We start from the raw sequence: 24,433 nt of genomic DNA on the forward strand, positions 1-24,433 counted from the left end.
TACAGATGGCACACAACCAGGTCTTCCCTCTATCTCTGGCTTTCGTTTTTAGGAAATGCATGCTTAAGCATAGTGGTTTTCTTTCAAGTCATAAAATGTGTATCAAGACTTAAATGTGGAGTATAAGGCGACCTAGTTTCATGGGCTGCCTGCTATCATTCAAACAGGACTCTTACCCATCTCAGTAACTGTGCATACTCACATGTAGAAACATTATTCTCTGCTCTTTCAGACCATTGCTTAAGAGGAGAAAATGACATAAAACTGCAGATTCCAACGTGTAAATGCAAAGCTAAAACTACATTTTCCTCCAGGGCATAAAGTGGCCATTTTGTCTTAGAACGAGCAGCTTGTACAGAGTGCTGCCAGAGGGGAAAAACACGGACAAAAGCATCAGTGTCGGTGAGTCAAGAAGGAACTACAAGTCTGGAGCAGAAAACATGGAGTTTGTATGTACATCAATACTGGTCCAGACAAACATTTAACAAGGTATGTATGGTATTTCCACTTTTGAAAAGTAAATTCAACCTAAGTGCTTCATCTACTACAACCCTTGTAAGTTTTAGTTATTACTGAATCTCAAATATTCTGATATGTGTTATTTCAGTATTTTCTGGAAAGTAAACAAGATAAACACACTCTAAATGCAAAACAACAGTTTTATTGCAATACACAGGATTTCTTTCTTCTGCTGCACTCATTGCCTGCCAGGCACATCAACACACTGGGGACAGGCTGGCACCAGAATACCATGAATGTGCATCATGAAGTGAGTGAAAAGGTGATTATCAATGAGCCCACCTGGATTCAGGTAGGCCACGCGCTTGTCCAGAGTTCACTTGTCTTCAGCCGTTTTAATTTAAAACATAAACAGAGGCCTACCCCAAGCAAAAAAAAAAAAAAAAAAAAAAAAAAAAGGCATGTTGTCAGATAAAGCAAGCAATGAGGACAAAGCAGAAAGTACCTGCACAATACATTCGCATAAAATCAAAATGGAATTTTTTTTAAGGAAGCAGAAGCATTTGAGAGTGACCAATTTCATTTTCGATACAATTTTGTTTCAAATTCAGGTTTTTGGCATCTCTCCCTGAACAGGGTTTGTGCTCTGACAGCAGATCGTTAATGTAGAAACATGTTGAAATAGGGACATGGCAAGAAAGAACACTTAGATGTTATAAGGCTTCTGATTGTTATGTCATTGGTTTAAGTCCAACACACGTATTTGGAATAACAGCTAAACAAAAGGTTTTATGTAGTCATCCAATAAGGGTCTGGCAGCGCATAAAAGGTGGCACTATTGGGACTCCCTGAAACATTTCACATATTACAATGGTGAAAAGATCTATTCACCCCCTCCTGTCTGAAAAAATTAAGGCTTAAAACAAATTTGAGCAAATGTCTGCAATGAATTTTAGCAAGGATTTTAGTCACACGAGATCATTTGAATCCACAATCACATAAAGCTACTTCCGATGTCTAAACCTTTGAGATGCAAAAAATTTTCAAAATGACAAATAACTGTGCCTTAAACCAAACTACATTTACATGTGCTCAAACACAGAAACAGTGAAAATGTAACCGTATTATCGAGATTGAAGAGAGTCACAGTCAAGGTGACTAAGTACTAGCTAGCCTGTCGATTGACCGGTGGGTGATTGCATGACTGCAGGTTTCAATGAAGAAGAACATGAAGACTTGGACAAAGAGCAAGGAACCAGAAAGAGGACTGAAAGTGCAAGAAGTTGAGGGCAACATATTTGACCAGGAACCCGGTGTGAAGAACAAAATTCCTGGTCTGTGTTTAGATGTACAGGTGAAATAACCATGGGGAGAGGCATGTTGGAATGAGAGAAGATTAACAGGGGAGCAGACAAGGAGTGTATGGACACAAACAGGGAGGAGTGGTGTGCTCAGCTGATCAGTAGAATACCACACTCGATTTTCCTCCAGGTGGGTTGAGGACCCTGTTGTGAGAGCGGGGCCTGGGTCCCAGGTGAGGCTCGTGGTTCTTCAGTGAACTCTCATTAGGAGGTGAAGAGGAGGAAGAAGTGGGTTCTGGTTCTGGGGGGGCTGACACAGCAGCAGGCTCTTCCTTGGCTGGCATGGGGGCTGGGGGGGCAATTTCTTCCTTCACCTCAGGTTGGCTGACCTTGGCTTCGGGTGCTTGAAGAGATGCCAGGGCATTGCAGCCTAAAAATGAATGAGCCATTTCCACTTGTAATACATTTAAGACATTACATATTTTTTGGGTCACATATGAGACTCAAGTGGAATTAATAAAAAGAAGAGTGTAGAGGTGATGGACACACTAGTGTGGACTCCATACCTGCCTCTAGACTTACTGAAACTGGTTTTATTCTTATTAAGGGGCTTGTGAGAACCCCACCATAGATACTACAGCTTAGGTTTAAAATTATAGTTCAGTGTTGAAGTTCACCTGTTGATATGACTACCGCAACATGGATGTATCATATTATCCACACTAGCTGTTTTTACAGCCTTTCATTCGCTTTGTAATATGAGGGACAGTAGGAAAGTCCTCCTTGTTTCTTTACCGAATATGAGACTATGACTGTGACAGATAGCAAACGTCGCGGTGAACAGCCGGTTTGCAGTTGAAATGGCTTTTTATCTTTAAATAAAAGACACTGGTCAGTATTTTAGATGAATTTGCTGGTAACCAAATCCATATGTCTAAAACCTAAGAGTTAAGAATTCCATTAACCATATGATATGGACTCGGGGCACTAAGAGGAAAGGCAGCTGGTTCAGATTGGTCTATCTGCATACTCACGCCCTTTAACAGAGGTACTTCAAATGCTAAAGTGACAATGATGACTCAGTATATTACACAAATCTGACACCAAGTTCACATGGACACCTTTCTTTTAATCTTACCTGGTGATTCAGTTTCAGGTCCCACACTTAGATTGTCCTGTAATAAAAATAAATAAATCAAGAGATAAGAGATGTTTCACTCTGTCAACAATGAAAAAAAAAAAAAATTAAAACAGGCTCTCTTGTCACACAGTTGAATACTGTAGAACAGTACAATTTCCACAACCAAGTGTCCTCGTTAAGGCATCGGAGTGAAATTATTTGTTATTCATTATTCATTTACACAGTCACGCTGGTTGCCTTGGCCAGGTCTCACTTGAAAAAGAGATTTTAATCCCAACAAGAATTTTACTTGTTTAAACGTTCTCCTTAATCACAGAGTGAACAGTAACTGACAATAACTTTAAGCCAACCAGGATAACATGGCATAGGACAGCAACTGTTTAAGTCATACTATCAGGCTTTAAACCGTCTAGGGTAACACCCAAACGTCATTTTTAACTAATGTGATACAGAAATTATTGCTAAATTTCCCTAGTCTGCCAGCAGAAAACAGTGAACCCAATGAACCCAAGCACGGTAATGTGTAGCTGTAAAAACCTGATCAAACCTGAACGTGATAAAAAAATTCAGTATGTTTACATGCTTTTTCTGTGTTTTGCAAGGCTGGATGCAAACCGCTGTATGGAATACCAACAGTATCACCAACCTCAACACGTTTACAGAAAGCTGGTAAATTAACTGATTTTGAAATTAAGGAGTTGCTTGAAATCTTTTTTTTCTCCTTTTTGAGATTGCTGCAATTGACTCAGCAGTGACAATACTCTGGTTGCACAAACATTTTGTACTGTGAAGAGGATTGGTTGATACACAGCAACTGTGTTACATACCAGGTGACACAGTTGCTGTGTTCTTCCAAGTCCTATTGGGGAAAGGATAAATGAGATAACTAGCAGGCTTTGGACTCAGACTGCACAGAGGTGAGTACACAATGAATACATTTTTAATTTGGGTTGAACTATTCATTTAAAAACGCAAAAGCTGATGGGGTTATTGTCAAGAGTCAGGGGTGAAAAAGAATAAAATAAAAATAAACAAAAAAATAAAACTAAAACAAAAGTCAAAGTGGACTAAAAAAATTTAGATGCATGGCCTACCTTTGGCTTATTTGGGTGGCTCCTGTTTGGGCTTTGCACAGGTGCAATTTCTGCAGTCCCAAATATGTTGCTGGTTGATCCACCTGGTGGTATGGGTCTCTGTGGTTGAGCAGGAGGTTCAGGGTCCCCAAATATTCCGCTACTCTTCCCACCTACATAAAGTACAGCCAAGACGTGTGTTAAGTTTTCCAGCAGGGACACTGTCATAATGACACACTCAACTCTGACATATCTCCTATCTTTCAGTATTTTATTATCCTTTTTCACACTTCACTTATCTTATCATCTTATTTTGCTATTCTGAACTTTTTAAAATTTTTTATTCTGCCTCGGGCATTTCCTTGTTGCAGATTTATGAGATTTATAACAGCATTTCCTCAGTTCCTTTTTTATTGAGTCCTTTATCGCTTTTTGCGTGGAGGTGTTGTTTTTATTGTGTGAAGCACGTTACGTTGAGTATGTATGAAAAGTACTATTGAAAAGTGTGATTGATTGACTGATCTAGTTTTGAAGGCTAGTGAAATGCAGCGCCCATTTGGTGGTCCTGCAGATTCACGACACCGTGGAAGAATGTCATATATGGTTACTTATATGGGATTAAGAAATATTTTGACATCTACATTTAGCTTCTTCATGACCATTCACCCTTCAGCATCACACCTGGTGCATATAAACAAATTTTAGTGTCATATACTTTTATCATACTACAGTGGGAGCAATTCATTCAACATTTCAGCGATGCAAATGCCACAGTGAAAACCTGTAGGATAAGGTAGTCGGGGTGAACCAGCAGTCCCTGTCTGGAGACTCGGGCCATTTTTCAACAGTAAACTGGACTGAAAACATGCTGACTATACCTGATCCTTAGCTAAATCTGGAGGCGTATTACATTCAGGCAGAGAACAGTGAAAGGGTTTATACTGGAATGATCACATTATAGTAACAGTTTTCACACCCTCGACATTGATAGATGGTTAGACTGGCCTGCCTCAGCACATCCCTTAGCCCTGACAGGCTGATCTGACCTGGAGGATTGGAACGTCTGGGCACACTCTGGGGCTCCTCTGGTGGAGCAAAAACTTTAGAGGCCATCTTATTAGGTCTCCTTGATGCCGCAGAATCATCTTCATAGCCACCAAACAAGTTACTGGAGCCACCTCCAGGAGGCTGCAACACCCTATGAAAGAACCAAAGAATATAGGTCAACCTTTATAGGATCCTGTCCAGGTCTTATTAAGAACAATTACCATGTACAAGTGTGACCTGGCAAAGACAGGACACAGGAACAGATTTTTACTGGTTTAACTTGGTAATAATCTTACTAAATGAAGACAGAATGCATATAGTGTGCCAATTTATCAAAGATACCAATTATCAGAGGATTTGTTAATCCTTGCCAAATATGAGAGTGGATACTATTGTTTTCAGAAAGTCTCTGAGTCATGGAGGTCCATGTTTACCGATCACTGTTAGAAACATGATGTCATGTTTTTTTGCACTCTGGCACACAATGGGGGCAAGTAGAAAGGCAAGTAGTAGGCAAGTAGTAGGTAACCTGGCTATAAACGTTTCAGTACAGGCGACAGCTTAAGCCAACGCAGTCAGATAACAGGTTATTTGGTAATATACCCTGGAATGGCGCCATACGTCTGAAAACTCTTTACGCTATACTTCCCCACGTAATCAGAATCTACAACATACGTGAACTCGACTATTTAGCGGAGCTGACCCAAGAACTAACGCTCTCGAGTCAGTCAGAGAAAACGGGGCCACCTTTGACTAGAACAATGTGGCCACATCGCCGTTGTTGGCGAATACAAAGGGCGAGCGGTATGAAGTGGCAATCACACTTCCGCAGGCGCAGCAGACAACGCCTGGTCGGTTAGCTTATAGGCTAATTCTTGACTCGTAAGTTTGCTAACGGAAGACAACTCAGACCAAGCTAACTCAGGTTGAGCGATCACACAGCCATTTTGCTTACTTATAACATCGATGAGAGCTACGTTTGAAGGCATTAGCTGAAAAAGTAATGGTGCAAAAAGCTAAGAAGAGCTCCTGTCAAATGACGTTAACCTACATTGAGATACTAGCCGACGGAGCGGCTGACTACAGTCCAAATAAAGCACTGTCGGCCACAATCTTTCACAAATAACCAAGCTACACGACCGTAACTGTTATATTCTTCACCTTGAACTTGGTTTTGAGCCAGTATCCAGCCCTTGAAACATGTTCGTCGAAGTCATAGTGGTTTTGTTTTGAGCCTTCAAGTTCCCGAAGACAACTTCGTCAGTTCGCCAACTGGACGACCAGCGAGTTCCTGCTGCCTGCGTGTGCCCAACCAGACTCCGTACTGAGGAATTCCAGTCCACCCAACTGTGACACAGAGGAATATAACTGGTCCCCTGCCAAGCTGCTGAGTGACGCGGTGCGCTCGTTTCACTGCACCTGGTATCCCTCCACCAAATGGAATACGTAATCCTTCGTTCACAAAAACAGTGAAGCCATATTTTTATTGTCACACCTGAATTGTACGTCTTGAATACATGTAAACCTTTATACATGTTTTATATGAAAAAGCTGAACACTCCGCCCTGCTGGTCTGCAAAGGAGTATTAAATAAACGCAACCGTGCACTAATCTCGTTATATGACGCTTGTTTTTCTCGCCGGGGTGCAATGTTTGGCCGGGACAAAGGGAACGTGGGCTGAGTCTGAGAGAGCAACGAAATAAAACGCAGAGGCCATTGAATGAAAACCCCGTGTGTCATATTTTGTGTGCTTTCTAGCTAGTGCGTTGTATTTATGGTTATAGTAGACGTTTTGTTGCCGGTCGTTAATATCAAATTCTGATTCCGTCTAGCCGGGTGGTTTTCGGCGTGCGCCAGGACAAAATTCCAGTGCATCATCTGAGATCCACCTATTGATTTGATCATCAAAATGTCAATCACTTTATGGGTGGAATTTACTTTCAGAGCGCCAAAAACCTCCATAGCGCTGATCTAATCTCGTTGAAATAATGCTTAATTACAGAACAAAAATGTTAGATAATGTAAGAGTCAAACTGGTTTTGAACTTGGAAAATAAATATCAGGAAACTTATACAGCATGACAGGAAGAGAATGGCAATTGGTCCTTCGCAGGGCATCTTTTACTAGCAATTGGTGGAGCTTTCTGTCAACCAAATTTCAACCGTCGTTCTTGTGTATTTCTGACCAATCAGAAGCTTTGTTTTCGAGTTGTAGTGGGCGTGCCAAAGCGCGTGGACAATCGAGCCGCAGGAACTGACACCGGTAACAAGCTGGAGGGCTGCCGTCGGCTAGCGATGCCAGCGTATGTGTCGATTGCGAATACCACCAACAGGCTTCTACTTCAGGTAATTCCTAAAATTTTTTACTGTTATCTATCTAACAACCTGTTTTAGGCTCAGCATAAAAGTAATCATTATGTTACAAGCAGTTTTTGTAACGTTATGGCTTGTTTGACTGCCGTAGCGTTAACATTAGCTAGCCAACAACAGCAACCATGCTAGGTACCACGTTATGTATGTATGTACAGATAGGACTCTTGTATACATGTAATACATCTTACTACAACAAACTTAACGACCACTGTTAGCATAAATAACTTAAAATGTTACCACAGCTCACTTCTAAAGTTACGTTAACTTTCTAGTCAAACACCAGCCCCGTGACCAGATTACTAAAACTACTAGGCTAGACATTGCAGAGAGGATATGGACTCTGTGGAACAGATCTCAGTATGTTGCTGTAAGAATTTAGATTAACCTCAAGTTACACTGAAACGATATTTTGACGTTGAATACAAGCTAAATTTGAGTTTAATCCGGCCAATAATTTTGCAATACCTTAAAGATGTAAGACACAAAGAGCACAAGCAAAAATTAACTAACATAACCAGTAGTTTCGAGCTTTCACTGTTATTAGACCAGTCATCTTTATTTGTCTGAGAATGATCGTTTAGATGACTCGGATCCTGAATTTAAAGGCTGGGCCTGAATGGAGAAAGAGGAAAATTCCTTATCATTTTCAGGTTCAAGCTACTCATTTCCAATTACTCTCTTTGTTTAGCTTTTCTTTGATTTTTTTTTTTTTGCTGTCATCCCACTACGCTGCCCTCCTCCTGATTATGCCGAAATAAATAAATTGGTGGATAACAACGGAGAAAACACATTATTATAATTTCTGTGATGTTTAGACATAATAACTTTTTTTTAATTGAAAAAAAAAAAAAAAATTAAACAAATGTAATACACTACGTCTTGATGTGCACCCGGCACATAATGCCCGGTCCGGATTTTGACGTATGATAAAAGTATTTTCATAAGGCGATAATTATGTTAGCAAAGAATACTTTCTAAAAGCCTTACAATTGCGGGATGTGTATGAAAAATTGTTTTGCAGACATCATTTCTGCAGGCGATGGTGACGTAGTGACAAGCAAAGTCCACCTGCACACGGGTCAATAAAACTATCTATACTTATCAATTTAAATGAGCTTAATTGACATGTGTCATAGTAAATTCTTCTTCATTGCATGCAGTAAATGTGTCGTATTTTTAATTGGTTTTGTAGTTTTATTTCTTGTTGCAAAGAAGCATTGAGTAATGTTGTTGCTGATAGAAAACAGTTGAACTGCGCAGAGAGTTCAGTTCAGTAGAGGCAGGAGCAAGGAGAGGGTAGAAAGCGGAGAGATCGGTGTCGGTTTTATTATGCCCAATTTGATCAGTAATAGCCAATCTAACCGTTCGGATCCATGGTGAAGAGAAAGAAGACGTCGCCTACTACCGAAGAGTACGAAAATGGGTAAAATTATATTTGAAATTAACACTTTATTTAGAGGTCGAATGCATCGAGGGGTTTTCGTTGTCGTTTCTGCAGGGCGCTAAACTGAAAAGCGCTCGCATTTGAATTTAGTTGAAATTCAACCTAAAATATTGTCCATTAGAGCTGAAAGCCACTTGATAAAACACTGCCGTCAGTTACCGAACTAATTTGGTTGTTGAATATAATTTATCTGAAGACGTTAATTGCATATATTTGGTGTTGTTTTGTCGGGACTGGAGAGGGGATTTGAAACAAACAGCGGCGGCCATGTTGAGAGACAGTGAACGTCGTCTTTGGAAGTTAATTTTGCACACCGTTTTGCTCCTAATGTGACAAAATTGCCCTGAATGTGTTTTGGCAGCATGACACCAGGCTCCAGGGAGGGGATCGGTGTCGATGGGAGGAGGAATCCGTCCAGAAAGCCCGAGGGTTGCGACGAGGAGGAGAGCGGAGAGCAGGCGAGCGAGGAGCGCAGTACAAAGGGAGACGACGGAGTGGAAATTCTTAATCCATCAGCCACGGGTCTCAGCCCCGGTTCAGCCACGGTCCTCCCCGCCTCTCCGCCGAACCGAACCGGGCTAGGCTCGACCCAGCAGCCCCAGACTTCAGCGGAGCCCGCCCCTCCGTGTCACGACCAGCATCATTTTCTCCGATCAAGCGTTCGACCTCCGAGTAAACGGATCCGGAAGGATTCAATCGGCTCAACCATCAATGGACATGGCGGGGCAAAATCGAAAGGTACTGTAGGTGACCAGCTGGGAGAAGTGCCTGTGTAGCAGGGATTAGCAGGGGGTCTACTTTCAGTTTTGACTGTGTCACTGTGCCTACAGTTCGTTAATCTACGGTGGCTAAAGTGATGCTGTTTTTGTTGCTGTATAGATCCTCTGGGACACTGGCTGGCTTGCACTCTGTGTAGATTTCTGACTGCTCCAACCCCAGTTGCAACACCATCCTAACATTTCTTTGAAAAGGAGAAGAGTTACAGACCAGAACTTAAATTTCAATTAGGATGTCACCTGACTATTTTTAGTCACAGTTTCTTGGAAACTTGCCTTTACAGCTTTAAATGTTATGACTGATATTATCAACTGAGTGTAGGCGAAATAAATCACAGGTTTAAAACTTCAGTATTTGTGCGTGGTAATAAGAACAGGACAGAAAAGCATTGTTGTAGAGAGTTGCTTGCACATAAGTTTTTTGTGTGTTGTTTTTTCTTCTTTCTTTTTTTTTTTTAAAGAAGAATATCATGATTTTACTGCCTTTATCCAATAATTTCATTGATCAAATGATTCAACAATTTAACAATTTGTGCTTTTGTCATTTTAGAATTTTTTTAAATATTTCAAAATATTAATTATGCTCATTTTATCCACACATGCCACAGAAAACAACAGTGATGAAAGAAACAACTAAAGATGCCTTAGTGCAGCATTCTCATTGCAGCAAACCTGGGATATAAATTGTAATTGAATTGCCACATTGCACATTGTTTGCTCTACTGGTTTACTGGTTTTCTTTTGCAAATGATCTGGTTGATGCTCTGTTCTGGATTAGCTTACAATGTGAGTGATATCTGCAATTGGAACTGTCATTGGTGAATTGACATAGTAATATTTAGCAATGTTCAGAACACTGAAGGATTGCCTTCATTGACTACTAATCACGATTAATGATAAAGAATAATGGAAAATTGGCTTGATTGAGTGTATCCATGTAAATGAGGCATCTCCCCTTGGGTGTCCTCCTGGGTCTCCATACCACCAGTCTCACAAGAGGAGAAGAAAGGTTAGGCAGTGGGGTGGGGCAGGAGTGATAATATACAGTATGTTCGAAACTAACTGTACCCGAGGTGTCTTCTATTCATTTGAGAGCGTGTCACTGAAACCTATACCTGCATATTCCTTGCTGAAGGATTTTGTATTTGGATACAAAATTAGTTTGGGATTATTACTGACTTGATTCGACATGTTTCTGCTTGTGTATAATTATGCTGCTCTGCACTGACAATGTCAGTTTTTTCTTTTGTTAAAAAAAGTGCTTTATAAATGAATTGGCCTCGAATCTGAAAGAAGTAAACATGTACAGTGTGTTGTTGAGTTAGTGTGCTCTGACAGATACGACTGGTGGATTTCTTTTGTTATTTTTGGAAAAGAGAACAAGACAGAAATTGTTTCATCAAATAAATAGAGATTGCCCAAGTTTTGACCAGTTGACCAAAGAAGCCCTACTTATTTTGATATGACGCTATATTGGTATGCATCTATTTTGAAGGGGACACATCTGTGTTAGTGCCTATAAGCCGCACACACATTTTGATTTGCAAGTGAACACCCGTTTTGCCTGAAAAAACAGTTGCCTTATTATAGCGCAATGCTGCACCAGCAACTGCCTCAGTGTTGTGTTAATGCCTCCTGGCATTATGTTGTGTGCTGGGGTAAACTTGGCCATTGGAGCCCACCACGAGTTGGTTTTGGACCTGTGTACTGTAGACCTGGCTGGAGGGACTGATGGCTTTTCCTGCCTCCTTGCCAAACCTGAACCACAGAGGGGGGAGCTCTGCAGGTTGTGCACTGTAATGGCAGTGGGTGGCTTTGTCTGCATGTCTTTTTTTGTCTCCAAACCACACACCTCAGAACTGCAATTGTATTTTCTTTTCCATGCTATACAAAACAACCAGGGCAGTCAACCAAAACATTTGGCTCAATACTTACATTTTTTACTCTGATATTTAAGTTGTGTTTTTCCTCTAAATGTTTCATTGGTGATGGGTTTGTGGGCTCCTTGTCTCTGTGTAACACAGGCACAGAGAATGGCTCTTCCTCTCAGGCGGCAGTGGGACAGTCGGGGCATATGGCCAGCTCGACAGGGGGAGTGTCCAGGGCCTCCAAGGGCCAAGGGTCTGCTGAGAAAGACGAGCAAGCCGGTAACCAGAAAAGGGCCCGTCGGCAATGGGAGTCTTGGAGTGCAGAAGACAAAAACAGCTTCTTTGAGGGGCTCTATGAGGTAAAGGTTGGAGCCAAATATTCATGACCATATAGTTTTACAGTAAATGTGTACTACCTTATGTGGCACAAACCTTACTTAAATTGTTGGCATTTATGTTTATGTCATGCATCATGGGACACTTAAAATCAAGTGAAAACATAATTTCATATGTATTTTTTGACACTCTTCTACTGCTTTTGTCTCCAGCATGGGAAGGATTTTGAAGCTATCCAGAACAACATTGCAATGAAGTACAAGAAGAGAGGCAAGCCAGCTAACATGGTGAAGAACAAGGAGCAGGTCCGCCATTTTTACTACCGTACCTGGCACAAGATCTCCAAACACATTGACTTTGCCAATGGTGAGCTGCCCTTTTATCTTTGTCACTCCAAAACACATGGGACCTTAGAGGGTTTAATTTAAATTTGAAGGATAGAACAATATTTATTTGTTAAGAATTGAAGCTCCTCATCCATTTTTTTTTTTTTTTTTTAACAATATTAACATGGCTTATTCCATCTCATCTTTTCTCACTTATCCTCTAGTGTCTGTTAGAGCTTTCAACTAGAGGTGTCAGAAAACTTAACATGCATGTGTGTTCTTGGGGTAAAAAGGGGCTTTATCTTGTAATATTCATTAGGTGAGTCATTATGGGAAGGCAGTTTTGTTTTATTTCATTCAAGGACAAGGCCTACTTGAACACATTAAGATATCTGAATTGATAGAGTAGATTTGTACATGTTGAATGAGGGCCGGCCTTGTAAGTTTGTTTTTACAGTGCCTCTTACAACAGTCACTGTCATGGCCAAAAAAAAAATAATAATAATAATAACTGGAATCACAGTAGTGTCAATCAAGAAAATTAGTTTCTTTCTCACTATATATTATAGGTCCAGTTTTTTCAACAATTGCTACACTAATGTTTATGTAGCACCTTGTTAGGCAGGAAGACAGTCCAAAAACATATGTTAAAGAATCTCACCAGATAAGCTTGAGCCCCTTTCCCCTACAAAAAGCTCTGTGTCACTGTCGTGTTATCTTAATGTAGCATATACATGCCTCTTGCGTTGCTGGTTACAGCAGTGTTGTGACTTGTCCCCCCTTTCCTTCTCAGTGTACTCCCGAGTGCTGAAGAAATCCTCTCAAGAATTGTACGGTCTCATCTGCTATGCTGAGCTCCGCAAAAAAGTTGGAGGATGTAAGTGAAGGCTGTACACATTTATGAACGCATGTCTCCTTAAAGTTGTTTGCGTGTGAGTGTTTACCTGCTGTTAGACTGGGACACATGGGACGTGCTTAAATGCTTCATGCTCCCAGTCCTAAGGGACAGCTGCTCCTGCGGGAAGATGTTGGTAACGTCTCTCTGGGTTTGTGTTTTGTCTTTGACAGTAATGGATGATAAGAACGTGGCAAAGCTGAACGAACTCATCCAGCAAGGGTAAGTTAGTAGTAAAACTGATAAAATGCATAGCCCACTGCTTTTATATGTTAATTAACACAAAGGGTCTTTTTTAAATGCACACAAGTGGGATTGTTAGTATGCAGTTTTTTGATTATAAGTGCTATATCACATCTACAAAAACCCAGATAAACTTTCACAATCAGTATAAAAAACTAAACTGGTTTGAGATTATGATGACAAATGCCAAATACAAGAAAAGTGCATTAGCAGCAGGAACACTTATCCCAAGTAGACCACTAAGATCAATGACTGATACCTGGAGTGAATTATCAAAATATTGTATAATAGTGGTATGGTATATAAAATTTAACATGGGACAATATTGCTTACTGCATGGCTGATGTATTCTAAAATGTTCTTTTTATTGTGTCTACTCCTTGTGCAGTTGTTCGGCTAATTCTGTACAAGTCTATGTTAATGTGAATTATTAGCATACTTTTTCTTCTCCACTGAAAGATGTAGTGCGATCCAGCAAAGTTGTCCTCTAAAAAAACTGAAAATTTCTCTGCTTTTCTGTCTGTTTGACCAGGGCCACCACTGTGCGCTCAAAAGGGAGGAACTTACGAATCAAAGCCCCCATGTGCCGTGCACTGAAGAAACTTTGTGACCCCGATGGTGAGCATGCGCATGCACAGCCACCATATACTATACATACAAAGTAAACAAACATCAGTGTTGAAAATACAAACTGTGGTGATGGTGAGGCACAGGGTTTGTGGGGGTGGGGTTTTTTTGGCAATAACAATGCCAGCGTGTGGGCTAGTGTTGTTTCCATGGTAACTGTGGGAGCAAAGTGAGGAGGAGCAGCAGGAGGGAGATGATGGAGATGGCTTGTCTGTCCGCCTGTCATTGACCCCTCTGTTCAAAATCATCCAAATTTAAATAAATAATTTCCTTTAATCAAGGATGGATAATCACCATCCCACTGCTTGCATCTACCATCTCTGTAATGTAGTCGATCTTTATTTTCATTGCTGTATCAATGCTTTGCAAAAAATCCTTGCAAAAAGCCTCTTCCTGGTTTGTATATTTCTTCCTCAGTACCACTGACTTTGGTTACAGTCTGTTCATTGCCTGCTAATCCATTAAACTTGGAAGTTTGCAAGAGAGAATCTCACTGGCTGGATGCCTGCTCTTGCGCTTTAAGAACACCTGACCTTATCCCAGAAAATAGCTTTGTTGTTATCTCTCTGTCAGTCTCACTGTGTCTTTGTGTCCTTGCAGGAGTGAGTGATGAGGAGGACCAGAAGCCGGTGCGTCTACCCCTGAAGGTGGCAGTGGAGCTCCAACCACGCAGTAATCACTCCTGGGCCCACGTTCAGAGTCTAGCCCACAACCCTCGCCTCAGGTCAGGCTTACGCATTAACTAATGTCTGAGAGGAGTCATAACACTGCTGCAAGCAGGAGCTGTTTTGAAAACTCCCTGATGCCTTCAGGACGCGCAGACATCTGACGTTTGTGATATAAGAAAAGATTAAATTAACAATCCATGTTTGCCATTGTTTTCAGGATCAATTAACTAAGAGCACAGCTCAATAATGCAGTTTTTTTTTTTTTTTTTTTTTTTGGCTAATTAATCTGTTTGTATGAATGCATCATCAAGTAGTTTTGAAAACGCTGCCTGTTTATAACATAAGACTGACCCAAAAAAAATCTATTTAAAAACTTGTGTGCCTTGTAAAATGGTCGGCTGAAATACTGAATATACGTGTATAGTATATTTGTAGTTAATGGGTTTACACATGAAAAAACACAGCCAGTCTCAAAACTTCTGCTGTTCTGCACCATTTTACCACAGCAGCTTGTAAATCAACATGTCTTTTCCAACCCAGGATGGTGGTGGAGCTCCACAGGAAAGTTTCCAGCCTCATTGAGTATCTGAAACAGAAGTGGGCGTACCATGACCAGCGCATTGTATCCTTTAACACATCACATGGTTAGCAAACTTCGTGGAGCAGTATTGATCCCATTTCAGTTCAGGAAAAAGGTTGGACAGAGAATGAGATGTCTCTGATGCGAAGTTTTCATGTGACAGTGAATCAGTGAACTTTTAAAATGCTCTTGGAAACAATACATTTTCTCAGTTTATGATGGGTTAAATGATGATGGGGTTTTTTTACACTGCTCTTTTATACACTGTCTGTTTTATACGGCCAGTCACTAATGCCACACTACAGCATGTTGCAGCATAAAATATTTGTAATCATCTTTAGTGTTTGAATTAGAGCCGAGCAGTGGTATTGCATCTGAGCTATAAAAATTTGGGGGGACATACCTGTTTCTGTCAGTTATGTTTGAGTCCTTAACACTGATCTTTCAGCTTAAGAGTCTCATGGAGAGAGAGGCTCTGGAGGGCAGCCGGTCCAGCACAGCCTCTCCCAGCAAATCCCAGCCAGATGAGCTTTTTCTTTTCCCTGCTGAGAGCAGTACCTTGACCACGCTGCCCGGTGTGGCACGTGTGGTTCACTCCAAGGCCTCCTGCACTGTACACTGGCTGGAGAGTGGCAAAAACCGGCCTAATGCCAAGGAATTGCCAGCTGCCCAGATCCTGGGCATCCACACGGCTCCTCCACCTCGGACTGGCAGTAAATCTGGACGGGGAAGTGCTGCTGCTGCTGCTGCTGGTGCTTCAGTGACTGTTTTGTGTGATACTCGTCGAACTGAGCCCCCTAACCCTGAACCTTCACCAGAAACTTCTGCTAAGTTAGAGGAAAAGAGACCTCTGTCTGTTTCTGTCCCTTCTTCTCAGCAGACTGTGGCTCCCAGAGAAGAGGGAACTGGGCTGGGACCCTCTGAGGGGGGCAAGACGTGTTCTGGCATGGAGGCCAGTGGTGGATTAGCGGTGATCAAAAGCACGGAGAAGTTTTGTAGTGGTGTAGAAAGCTCATCGGAGCAGTGCAAAGAGGAGCAGAACACCAGTACCTCTTCGCCAGAGGCCAGCCAGACTCTAGCCAAGCCTCCAATGACTGGCTCCGAGGAGGGAGTGTCGCAGGGCTCTGCACCAGCAGCCAAAGAGCGAAGCGTTGAGCAGATCAGAGAGGACGGCTGGAGTGCCCGTGACGCAGAGAATGTCACCCTGGCTGAGCTCTACCTGATGTTTGGGAAGCCTGGCAAGCTACAGCTAGAGTATGAGTGGCAGCCCGTTGCAGCTCCTTCCAACAACCAAGAAAATGGACAAGCTTTGGCACAGGCCAAGCCCAACAGGACACACCGTGCTTTGCGCTGCCTACTCAAACTGGTTGCCACTGAGGTCAATCCTAAACCTTTGGTAGGGATTAACTGCTACTTCTCGCAGTGTTGTTGCCGGTTGCCAGATACTCTTTTGAATGTTTTTGTGGACAAAATATTTGAATTTCATGATTTTTTTTTTTTTTTTTTTTTTTTTTTGCACAAATATCTTTCAAAATTAGAAATTTAACTTTTAACCTTAACTATTAAACATGGGTGTAAGGTTGAAGACTTGGATTGTATGCATTCCAGTGGTATGAATGAAGAATGCAACTTTAAACAGAAATAGTTTCAAAGTGGCCCTTGTGTATCACTCTGCATATTCTTGTGTATTCTAAAATTGCATTGCTAAGTGCACTAATCCAGAACAGGTCATCCTTGGAGTGATAAAGGTTAGGGGGGGTATAATATCATCTGATTTTAGGATGGGGAACGGGCTTCTAACTATGCTCTCGGTGTCACCTTTTAAACTATAGTAAAAGCACAATTAGAACTATACAAGTTGAACAAATGGTGTAATTAATGTGTCCTCTCCTCCAGGCTCCAGAGCTGTGCTCCACAGCCACATCACCACTCAAGACCCATCAGGAGGAGCAAAACCAGGCCCTCACACCTCCAGGAAAGGGGCCCATAGCAGGTGTTCGCAGCCCCAGCTGTGGCCGGCAGCAGGCCTCTGTCCGAGGGGCCAGGTTACACCTGGCAAACGCTGGAGCCTCAGGTATTTGTGAGTCTCTCTCCCATACTCTAAAGCCACTACTGCAGGCACTAAATAAGCATTCACCTTCAGCACAGCTGTTTCCCTGTAAAGATTATAGCTGCCGACCTTTTTTTGTTTGTTTGTTTTTTTGACTAAATTTTGTTTGGGTTTGAGTTGACTTGAAATCTACATGTAGTTAAAGACTGGTTGGGGTGTATATTAGATGGATCATAACTCATATTGCATATACTGTATCTGCTTCGTTGCTTGATAAAGTCCCATGTGAGTCTGCTAATTTCTACTGATACGGAGTGATTTACTGATATGTGTTTGTGCTGATGGTGCTGTAATTGTTTGTTTGCTGATGGGAATTAATTATGAAGTACAAATCCTTCCTGCTTCAGAGGTGATTGTTTGGATACTTACTTTGTATACTGTATTCTTCCAGATGCTGGTCAATGGCTTTATACATATAAATAGATAATGTGCCTCCTCACATAACGTATCTTGCTTGTTCCTCCCCTCTTCAGGTGGACGCAACCTTCCCCGCTCTCTGCTGGGGTCGACAGCGGGAAGCGACTCAGAGGGCAGTGTTTTTGCGGTACCCACGACGCTGCCCCCCAACAGCTCGCGACACAACAGAATGTTCTCTCCCAACAAGGAAGCTGAGCTAGCCTTCAGACAGCAGCTGGACTCGATCAGTGTAAGACAGAGCAAGGCATTATTTTTTTACACCAGGAGTACAAAGACATAACTGGTATATTGTTCACATGAATATGCAAAAATGTTAATAGGCTTTTTTTTCCCCTTATAGATGCAGTCAGATATTTTCCTTTCTAGACAGAGAAAACCTCGGAACAGGCAATTCCGGAAACCACTTGTAGTTCAGGTAACAGAAGAACAAAAGGGTGTTTTACTATATCCATTCAGTTGTATCGAAGTGAACACCATCTCATTTGGTTTGTACACAGTGTCTTAATTGTGCATCTCTTACATGCTGCTGGGTCATGATGGGCTTAAAAGTTGCGTCTGTCTTGTCCACAGCGAACACTGCTGCCGCGAACTACAGGAGACACTCCTCAGCATGTCTGCTCCTTCTCCATCCTCTCCAACTCCTCTGCCACAGGTACACTTCAGACATCAGGATCCTACAGTATTATACTTTATGTTGTCAGCAGAGGATGAAAGGAGAGAGGAGAAATGTTTAGTGCTGAAGGAAATTGATTGTACTTTTCCCAGTGTAGTGTAAAACTTCTGTTATTGAACGTAAACCCTTGAAAAGGCTTATTTATGTGTTTACGCTGGTAATGCACTGAGCTGATTTGCTCTTTGTGCATAACTTAATATCATTTTTCTCTTTCAACAAGAACTCTGCTAATCTCTCCCTCTCTCATTTCCTGTTACTTCCCTCAGGAACTGGATCTTTCCGGCCAATCCATACTCGGCTGGCTCCTGCCCCCCGCTCTCTCATATCCAAAGTTTCCCCTGTGGCACCCAGCTCTGCAGCAGCCAGCCAGCTCTCCAGTATGTACTGCTTCTATTAAGTCATCTATTTCCCTGTTGTTTTTTTTATGATTTATTAAAACTCTGTTAAATTCTAGATAAAGAATAATTTATGCTGTACTGTTGAAGATTCCGCTTTGAGTGTCAGTTTTACCTCCTCTTGTTATGCTTTATTCTGTAGTCACACTAAATGAAAAAATAGCACATATAGATACATCTTTTTTTCTTTAATTGGATATTAAGCATGGAAATTTTAATAACGGGGTTCTTTTTTAGTAACGTGTTGGAATACTACACACACAATAAAATAAAATCAATTAAAATAGAGTTTACCCCTTAATTAGATTAATCCATTTTCAAATCAGATGACTTGCTTTATTTGCAGTTGATACTCCATCTCCTAGAGTCTTGGTTAACAGCTTCTTACATGCTACCAACATTATTCTTACATTCAAGCTTTTGGATTTTTTTCTGTAACATGAGAAACTATTTCCTGGATTCTCTGGATTTTTATCAAAAAATTAAGTCCTAGTTACAAAATATACAAAAAGTGATTGGCTTCTTTACTCCCACATGATCTCCAACAGTCAGTGTGGTTTTGAACAAGTACTCCTTTGTGCAGGAGTAAATGGACAAAAAGAACATTTTTCCAGCTAAACTCTCTGAAAGGAAGAGCTTGTTTTTTATCCATTGCCCCTGCTTTCAATTTTTATATTAAAAATTGTTGAGTTTAATTGCTGAAATGTTAAATCACATGCTAATCTCACCTACTGTTAACACTTACCATGTATGTGCAAATCCTAAGCCGTTTCTACTTTTTCAGGTGCCATTGGCCTGGCAGCTAAGTCTGCAGGCATCATCCCTTGCAGTCCCTGTCGGGAGCTGGATTCTCCCGCTGTTGATAACAGCACTCTGCTTGCCACCACACCTATTGCTGATGCTGAACCAGACTCTCAACTCCTCCAGCAAAATGTCCCAGAGGTCAGGAGCACACGCGCACACTCACGCTCGCACCCACATACACACACAAACACATACGCACCACAATCATACAGACTAGTAATAATAATAATAATGGTAAAAACCTGGATCACTGCTCACTCTAGTGAATTTATCTGATCATCTGTACAGTGTAGTCCCGGTTTTGTACAGTGGTGGAAGAATCAAAATTCTTTTTTGGAACAACAGCAAAGTGACTTTAAATTACAACTTTCCACAATAACCAAGTAACCAAAAAAAAAAATAGCAGGCCCCTTTTTATTTGCTATTAAATTTTAAAATTCATTTTATCTCGCAGGATAGCAACAATCATTTGAGATATACATCCATGTTGCACTGAAAACCCCTCTAATGAAGAAATAAAAGCTGTGTAGCCCCATTAAGTGTGCAAGTTGTTCTTTCTACAGAATGGTTTGCCTCCACCGTCTCCTGGAGTGACCGGTGGTGGAGACTCACTCCTCTCTCCACCAAGCGTAGCCTCACTCCTGGACATTTCTCTGCCTGGCCCCCCTGAAGAGGCTCTAGCCCCCGGAGAACCTCAAACACACATCAGTGACTCCATCATCGAGCTCGCCATCAACTCTGCCCACTATGGTGCGTGCATGTTTCAAACCTGCATGCGGACCTTTTACGTAGGGCTTATCTATCTCTGTAAAACTGACCAATTGCTTAAAAGAAAAGTTGACAAGCAAGACAGGAGACGGTATTAACATTAAACTGGAATAATATGACTGGTACAGAGTTTCTTTATTCAAATGAAAAATGACAGGAGGTAAGAAAAGTTTTGTAAATCCCAACGACAGGGTTTGGCTTTGTGTTCTCATGAGAGGTTTGAAAGTATATGCTGACATGCAACCGACTAAGCTTCTGACTTGTCGGGCTTATTGAACATTGTGTGCGTAAGCTAATGGCTGCGCGTCTCTCCTGGTGCAGGTGAGGAGGCAGCTCTCTCTCCGGCAAAGCTGAGCAACAACGACAGCTCTAAACTGTTGGCCTCGTCTCCGTCAGTCAGCCCGTCCCGAGGCTGGATCCCATCACCTAGCCACGACCCCCAGTGGTACCCCAGCGACTCATCTGACTCCACATTGGGATGTCTTCTCTGTAAGTCTTTTTCTCTCTCAAATTATCATCCACAAAAAGATACTATTACAGATCTTTTTTTTTTTTTTTCTTTTTGCTTATTGTGCATTGTAGCTCTACTGAACTTTTCTGTGTGCTTCCTGTCCAAAGAGTTGGTACGAGAAATGAAAGTTTAAGGCTAAGACAGACAAGCAGATTGTTTAATTAAAAATTAAAAATCTACAGACTGCAGATTTCTTTTGTGTCCATGAAAACTCTAAAATCAGCTTACTGATATCTGATTGGTTTTGCCCAGCATTCAAAATTCCAATGCTGAATCTACTTCCACCCATGTTGTTGTCAGACAATTAAAGCTTTGTGTAATTGATTGTAAAACAATACATTGTAGCTTTAAAAAGATGGGGGGGGGGTGTCATAAAGACACTAACACTGCCACAGCTGCAGACTTCTTTTTACACTGATGTCCTATTAAGAAAGATTTTTTTTTTCCCACTCTTCATGTGAGCTGTTCCTTCTGTTCACGGTCTCTCTGTTTCTCTTTTTTTCCTTCCAGCCAGCATGGTGTCTCCTGATAAGGGCAGGCGGAGCACCCTAACCCCCTCTGGCCCCTCCAGTGGCACAGCTTTGCTTGGCCCTAGCCTCCTGGACTGCAACTCCCATGATTCCTTTCAGTCCCGTGGCCTTCCTGATGTGGCAGAGGTAAGTTTTACTTTAAATGTACACTCTGTCATTCCTTTTTAAACCTGGCCTTTTAAGTAGTTCTTTCTCTAACAAAAAAAAAAATCCACCCGATAAAATAACATTTTATGTTTTTAGGGTGCGTTCACACTGGTAGTTCAGCTTGTTTGGTCCAGAACAAGGCACCAAAAAAAAAAAAAGCATTGTTGCCTTGTAGTTCTGGTCTGGTTCATGGTCACACTGACTTGTTACAAATGAACAATGAGATGTGAACATGACGTGACATGTGACACGTGGACTGACAAGGACCTTATTGACTTGACAGTTTCGGTGACGGTCATTCTAAATCACCATTGCACCATTACATCCAAGAGGGGAAAATCAGCACATTACTGCGCCTTGTGTGTATATATTTATGTTCTCTGACAGTCACAAAGTACTCACAAAGAAACAATCGATTGTGAGCATTATTAGTTGAGACTAAAATCAGAAATGGTGACAAACATGGAATAGGACACAAGCTCAACGCCTGTTTTAACTCCTTGTATGATATATCAAAGAAACTCTCCAAGCTCACATGCTGATGTGCATGTGTTACGTGTTGTTACGTTTTACCATGGCAACCAATATAATTTTGTATCAATATAGTCAATTGCTAATAATGATAGGGAAATTGCTCTCTTGGTTTTTGAAGCGGATCAAGATCCTCCTTTTTCAGCAGTCTTGGTGCAGTTGTTTGGTCTGCACCAGAGTTCAACTGACAACCACAACAAATAAAACAAAAAGGGCAACCCTAATCAATCAGGTTTGGTTTGAAAGTGCTCATCACCTCTTCATTTTCGAGCAGTTTGATTAAATATTGGCTTCTGTGTTTTTTTATGGTGCTGCGTAACATTTGACTTGATATGTAACTACAAACAACACAAAGCAAACCTTAAACTCCAGAGGTGGCTGCACAAAACAGATCTTTATCTTTGCCTGTTGCCTGTTGCCTTTGCTGTTGCACATCGAAAGCTCTTTGGTTGTGTTTGCAGATGGACTCTCAGCTTGCTTGTATGATGAGTGAGAGCAGTGTGGACTACATCGCTCGCTTCAATGACCTGGCTCAGGAGCTGGCTGTGACCGAGCCCTCCATCCCGCCACCCTGAGGAAGAGAGGACGCGGCCCCACCGAACCACGGTCATCCAGAAAGCCATGAGTGACCGGAGGATGGGTTTCTCCTCAGTGTCTAGACTGTTGGCCCGCTGTCGCTTCTACACTGAAGAAAAGATAGTTGTGGAAAAAGAACAGTCCCTAAAAGCCATCCCTGCCCTGTTTGTAAAAGTGCAATAATAGTGGTGAACCTTGACCATTGTTCAAAGCGAGTTCAAAATGCGTTGGTTTCACCGAACTGTTCTTTAAGGTGAAATGCCCTTTAAAAACAAACACTTTAGAAAAACAAATGCGTTTACAAAACATAACCTCATGTACAGGAAAATACTATGCCATATCTGAACAAAAATATTTTGACTGATCTTTTATGTCTTTTCCTGCTCTTTGTGTGTTTACGTGCTTTTGTGTGTGTGTGTGTGTGTGTGTGTGTGTGTGTGTGTGTGTGTGTGTGTGAGTGTGAGAGATCGTGAAAGAGAGTGTGTGTCTGTCTTCTACTCTCTCAGAGCGTCCCCCACAATGTGTAAATCATCCAAAATGTGCAGTTCAGATCCCAGCTGGTGGCAAACAGCTGCCGGAAGAGGATTTTGAAAGTAATGGCAGTGAGAGAGACAGACTGAATGCGGTGAGATACTTCATACAGTCCCTTCAGTTGTTACAGTGGCCTCTGTTGCAAAAGTGGAGCATAACACAGCAGGGCAGGTAGAAGTAAAATGCTTTGCTCCTGCCATCCATTTTCATGTGCTCTTCATCTCAGTCAGTTCAGGTTTTATCGGTTGAATTTTAGGAACATAGCCTGCCATGTGTGTTTGGAATCAGGTTCTATATTTCTTACAGCCACATGCAAAATGGCAGCTTTTGTTGGTTGACTACATTTTGGTAGTAGCTCTACAGATGTGATCATCTGCAGCTACTATGGTTGAATTTTGTGCTGAAATCACATCAGAGTTCATAGTCCAATCGGCAGTCACTTTGTGAAATTTTTCTTCACTTTTAATATATGTTGAAATAATAATACCGATTGAAATGGCCTTTAGGTCGGCTTGTTGTGGCATAAACAGGTCGTAAAGAAATATCTACTTCATTCTTCTATATACTTATTTATCTTTCAGCTGTGCTCTCATTTTTACACGTTAATGGTATACCTAATATTCTTGTTCAAATTTTTAATAACATTGTCACAATAAATGGGAGTCATTTGACTTAACTACAGAGAAAATAACGTTTCTCATTTACCTAAGCTCTTTTGCCCATAATGTGACCAAGCTGTGTATTCATTCCAAATATTAATTGTGAATTAATTTCATTTTAAATTTAAAATGTCTCGGGTACCTCTATCAATTCCCGGTAGTATCGCACTCCGGTTAAACTCCGCGAGTGAGCAGAGTAAGAAGTACATAATGAAATCAAACACTAAAGCCATAGTTGACACTCCACTTATTTTAAGGTTTTGTTTGTTTTTTGTTTTGTTTTTTGTTTTGTTTTTTTTGTAAAAAGTCTAGCAGTCATTCTATAATCACAAGTAAAACGCTCTGATTGGTTGTGTTGAAAAACATAATTGCCCATTGATTAGTATTGATACTGAACACTATGGCTAATGTCAACGTGATTGGCTTCTAAACATGTTCACCATTTTGTATGTGACGACGCCAAAGGTAAATAGATACTTTTGAATCATTTCTCTTACGTTATCCATGGAGTTTCGCTTCTTCACAGGGACTACACAGGCACCATGTTAAGTCCGGACTCATTGCATTCAGATGTTATCTGAATTTCAATTAACCAGCATCATCAATATGCAGTATTGTAAACAT

At 41.3% G+C, this 24,433-nt stretch overlaps 2 protein-coding genes across 5 annotated transcripts; one reads left to right on the plus strand and one right to left on the minus strand.

Moving 5' to 3' along the window:
• Positions 1-642: 642 nt before the first annotated feature.
• jpt2 (Jupiter microtubule associated homolog 2) lies at positions 643-6,373 on the minus strand. Its single transcript, XM_040124136.1, has 5 exons — positions 6,183-6,373; positions 5,021-5,172; positions 3,996-4,147; positions 2,899-2,935; positions 643-2,190 (listed from the first exon to the last, which is right to left on the minus strand). The coding sequence occupies exons 1-5, from the start codon at positions 6,236-6,238 to the stop codon at positions 1,919-1,921; spliced, it is 669 nt and encodes a 222-aa protein (XP_039980070.1). The 5' UTR covers positions 6,239-6,373; the 3' UTR covers positions 643-1,918.
• Positions 6,374-7,270: 897 nt separating this feature from the next.
• On the plus strand, positions 7,271-24,097 carry cramp1 (cramped chromatin regulator homolog 1). Of its 4 annotated transcripts, none has more exons than XM_040124292.1 (20): positions 7,271-7,367; positions 9,200-9,576; positions 11,639-11,841; positions 12,031-12,184; positions 12,938-13,021; positions 13,213-13,261; positions 13,815-13,900; positions 14,510-14,633; positions 15,118-15,199; positions 15,606-16,553; positions 17,054-17,237; positions 17,741-17,913; positions 18,025-18,099; positions 18,255-18,336; positions 18,624-18,734; positions 19,537-19,694; positions 20,120-20,306; positions 20,646-20,813; positions 21,346-21,491; positions 22,505-24,097. In XM_040124292.1, exons 1-20 carry the CDS (start codon positions 7,327-7,329, stop codon positions 22,616-22,618), a joined length of 3,546 nt encoding a protein of 1,181 aa, XP_039980226.1. In that variant the 5' UTR covers positions 7,271-7,326; the 3' UTR covers positions 22,619-24,097. The 4 variants fall into 4 exon arrangements, with proteins under 4 accessions (XP_039980226.1, XP_039980224.1, XP_039980225.1 ...); XM_040124290.1 differs by lacking the exon at positions 7,271-7,367 and adding an exon at positions 8,581-8,817; XM_040124291.1 differs by lacking the exon at positions 7,271-7,367 and adding an exon at positions 8,581-8,817 and having other exon boundaries at positions 17,054-17,231.
• Positions 24,098-24,433: the final 336 nt, after the last annotated feature.

The sequence above is a fragment of the Xiphias gladius genome, chromosome 3, assembly GCF_016859285.1.
Source record: "Xiphias gladius isolate SHS-SW01 ecotype Sanya breed wild chromosome 3, ASM1685928v1, whole genome shotgun sequence".
NCBI classification, from domain to species: Eukaryota; Metazoa; Chordata; class Actinopteri; order Istiophoriformes; family Xiphiidae; genus Xiphias; species Xiphias gladius.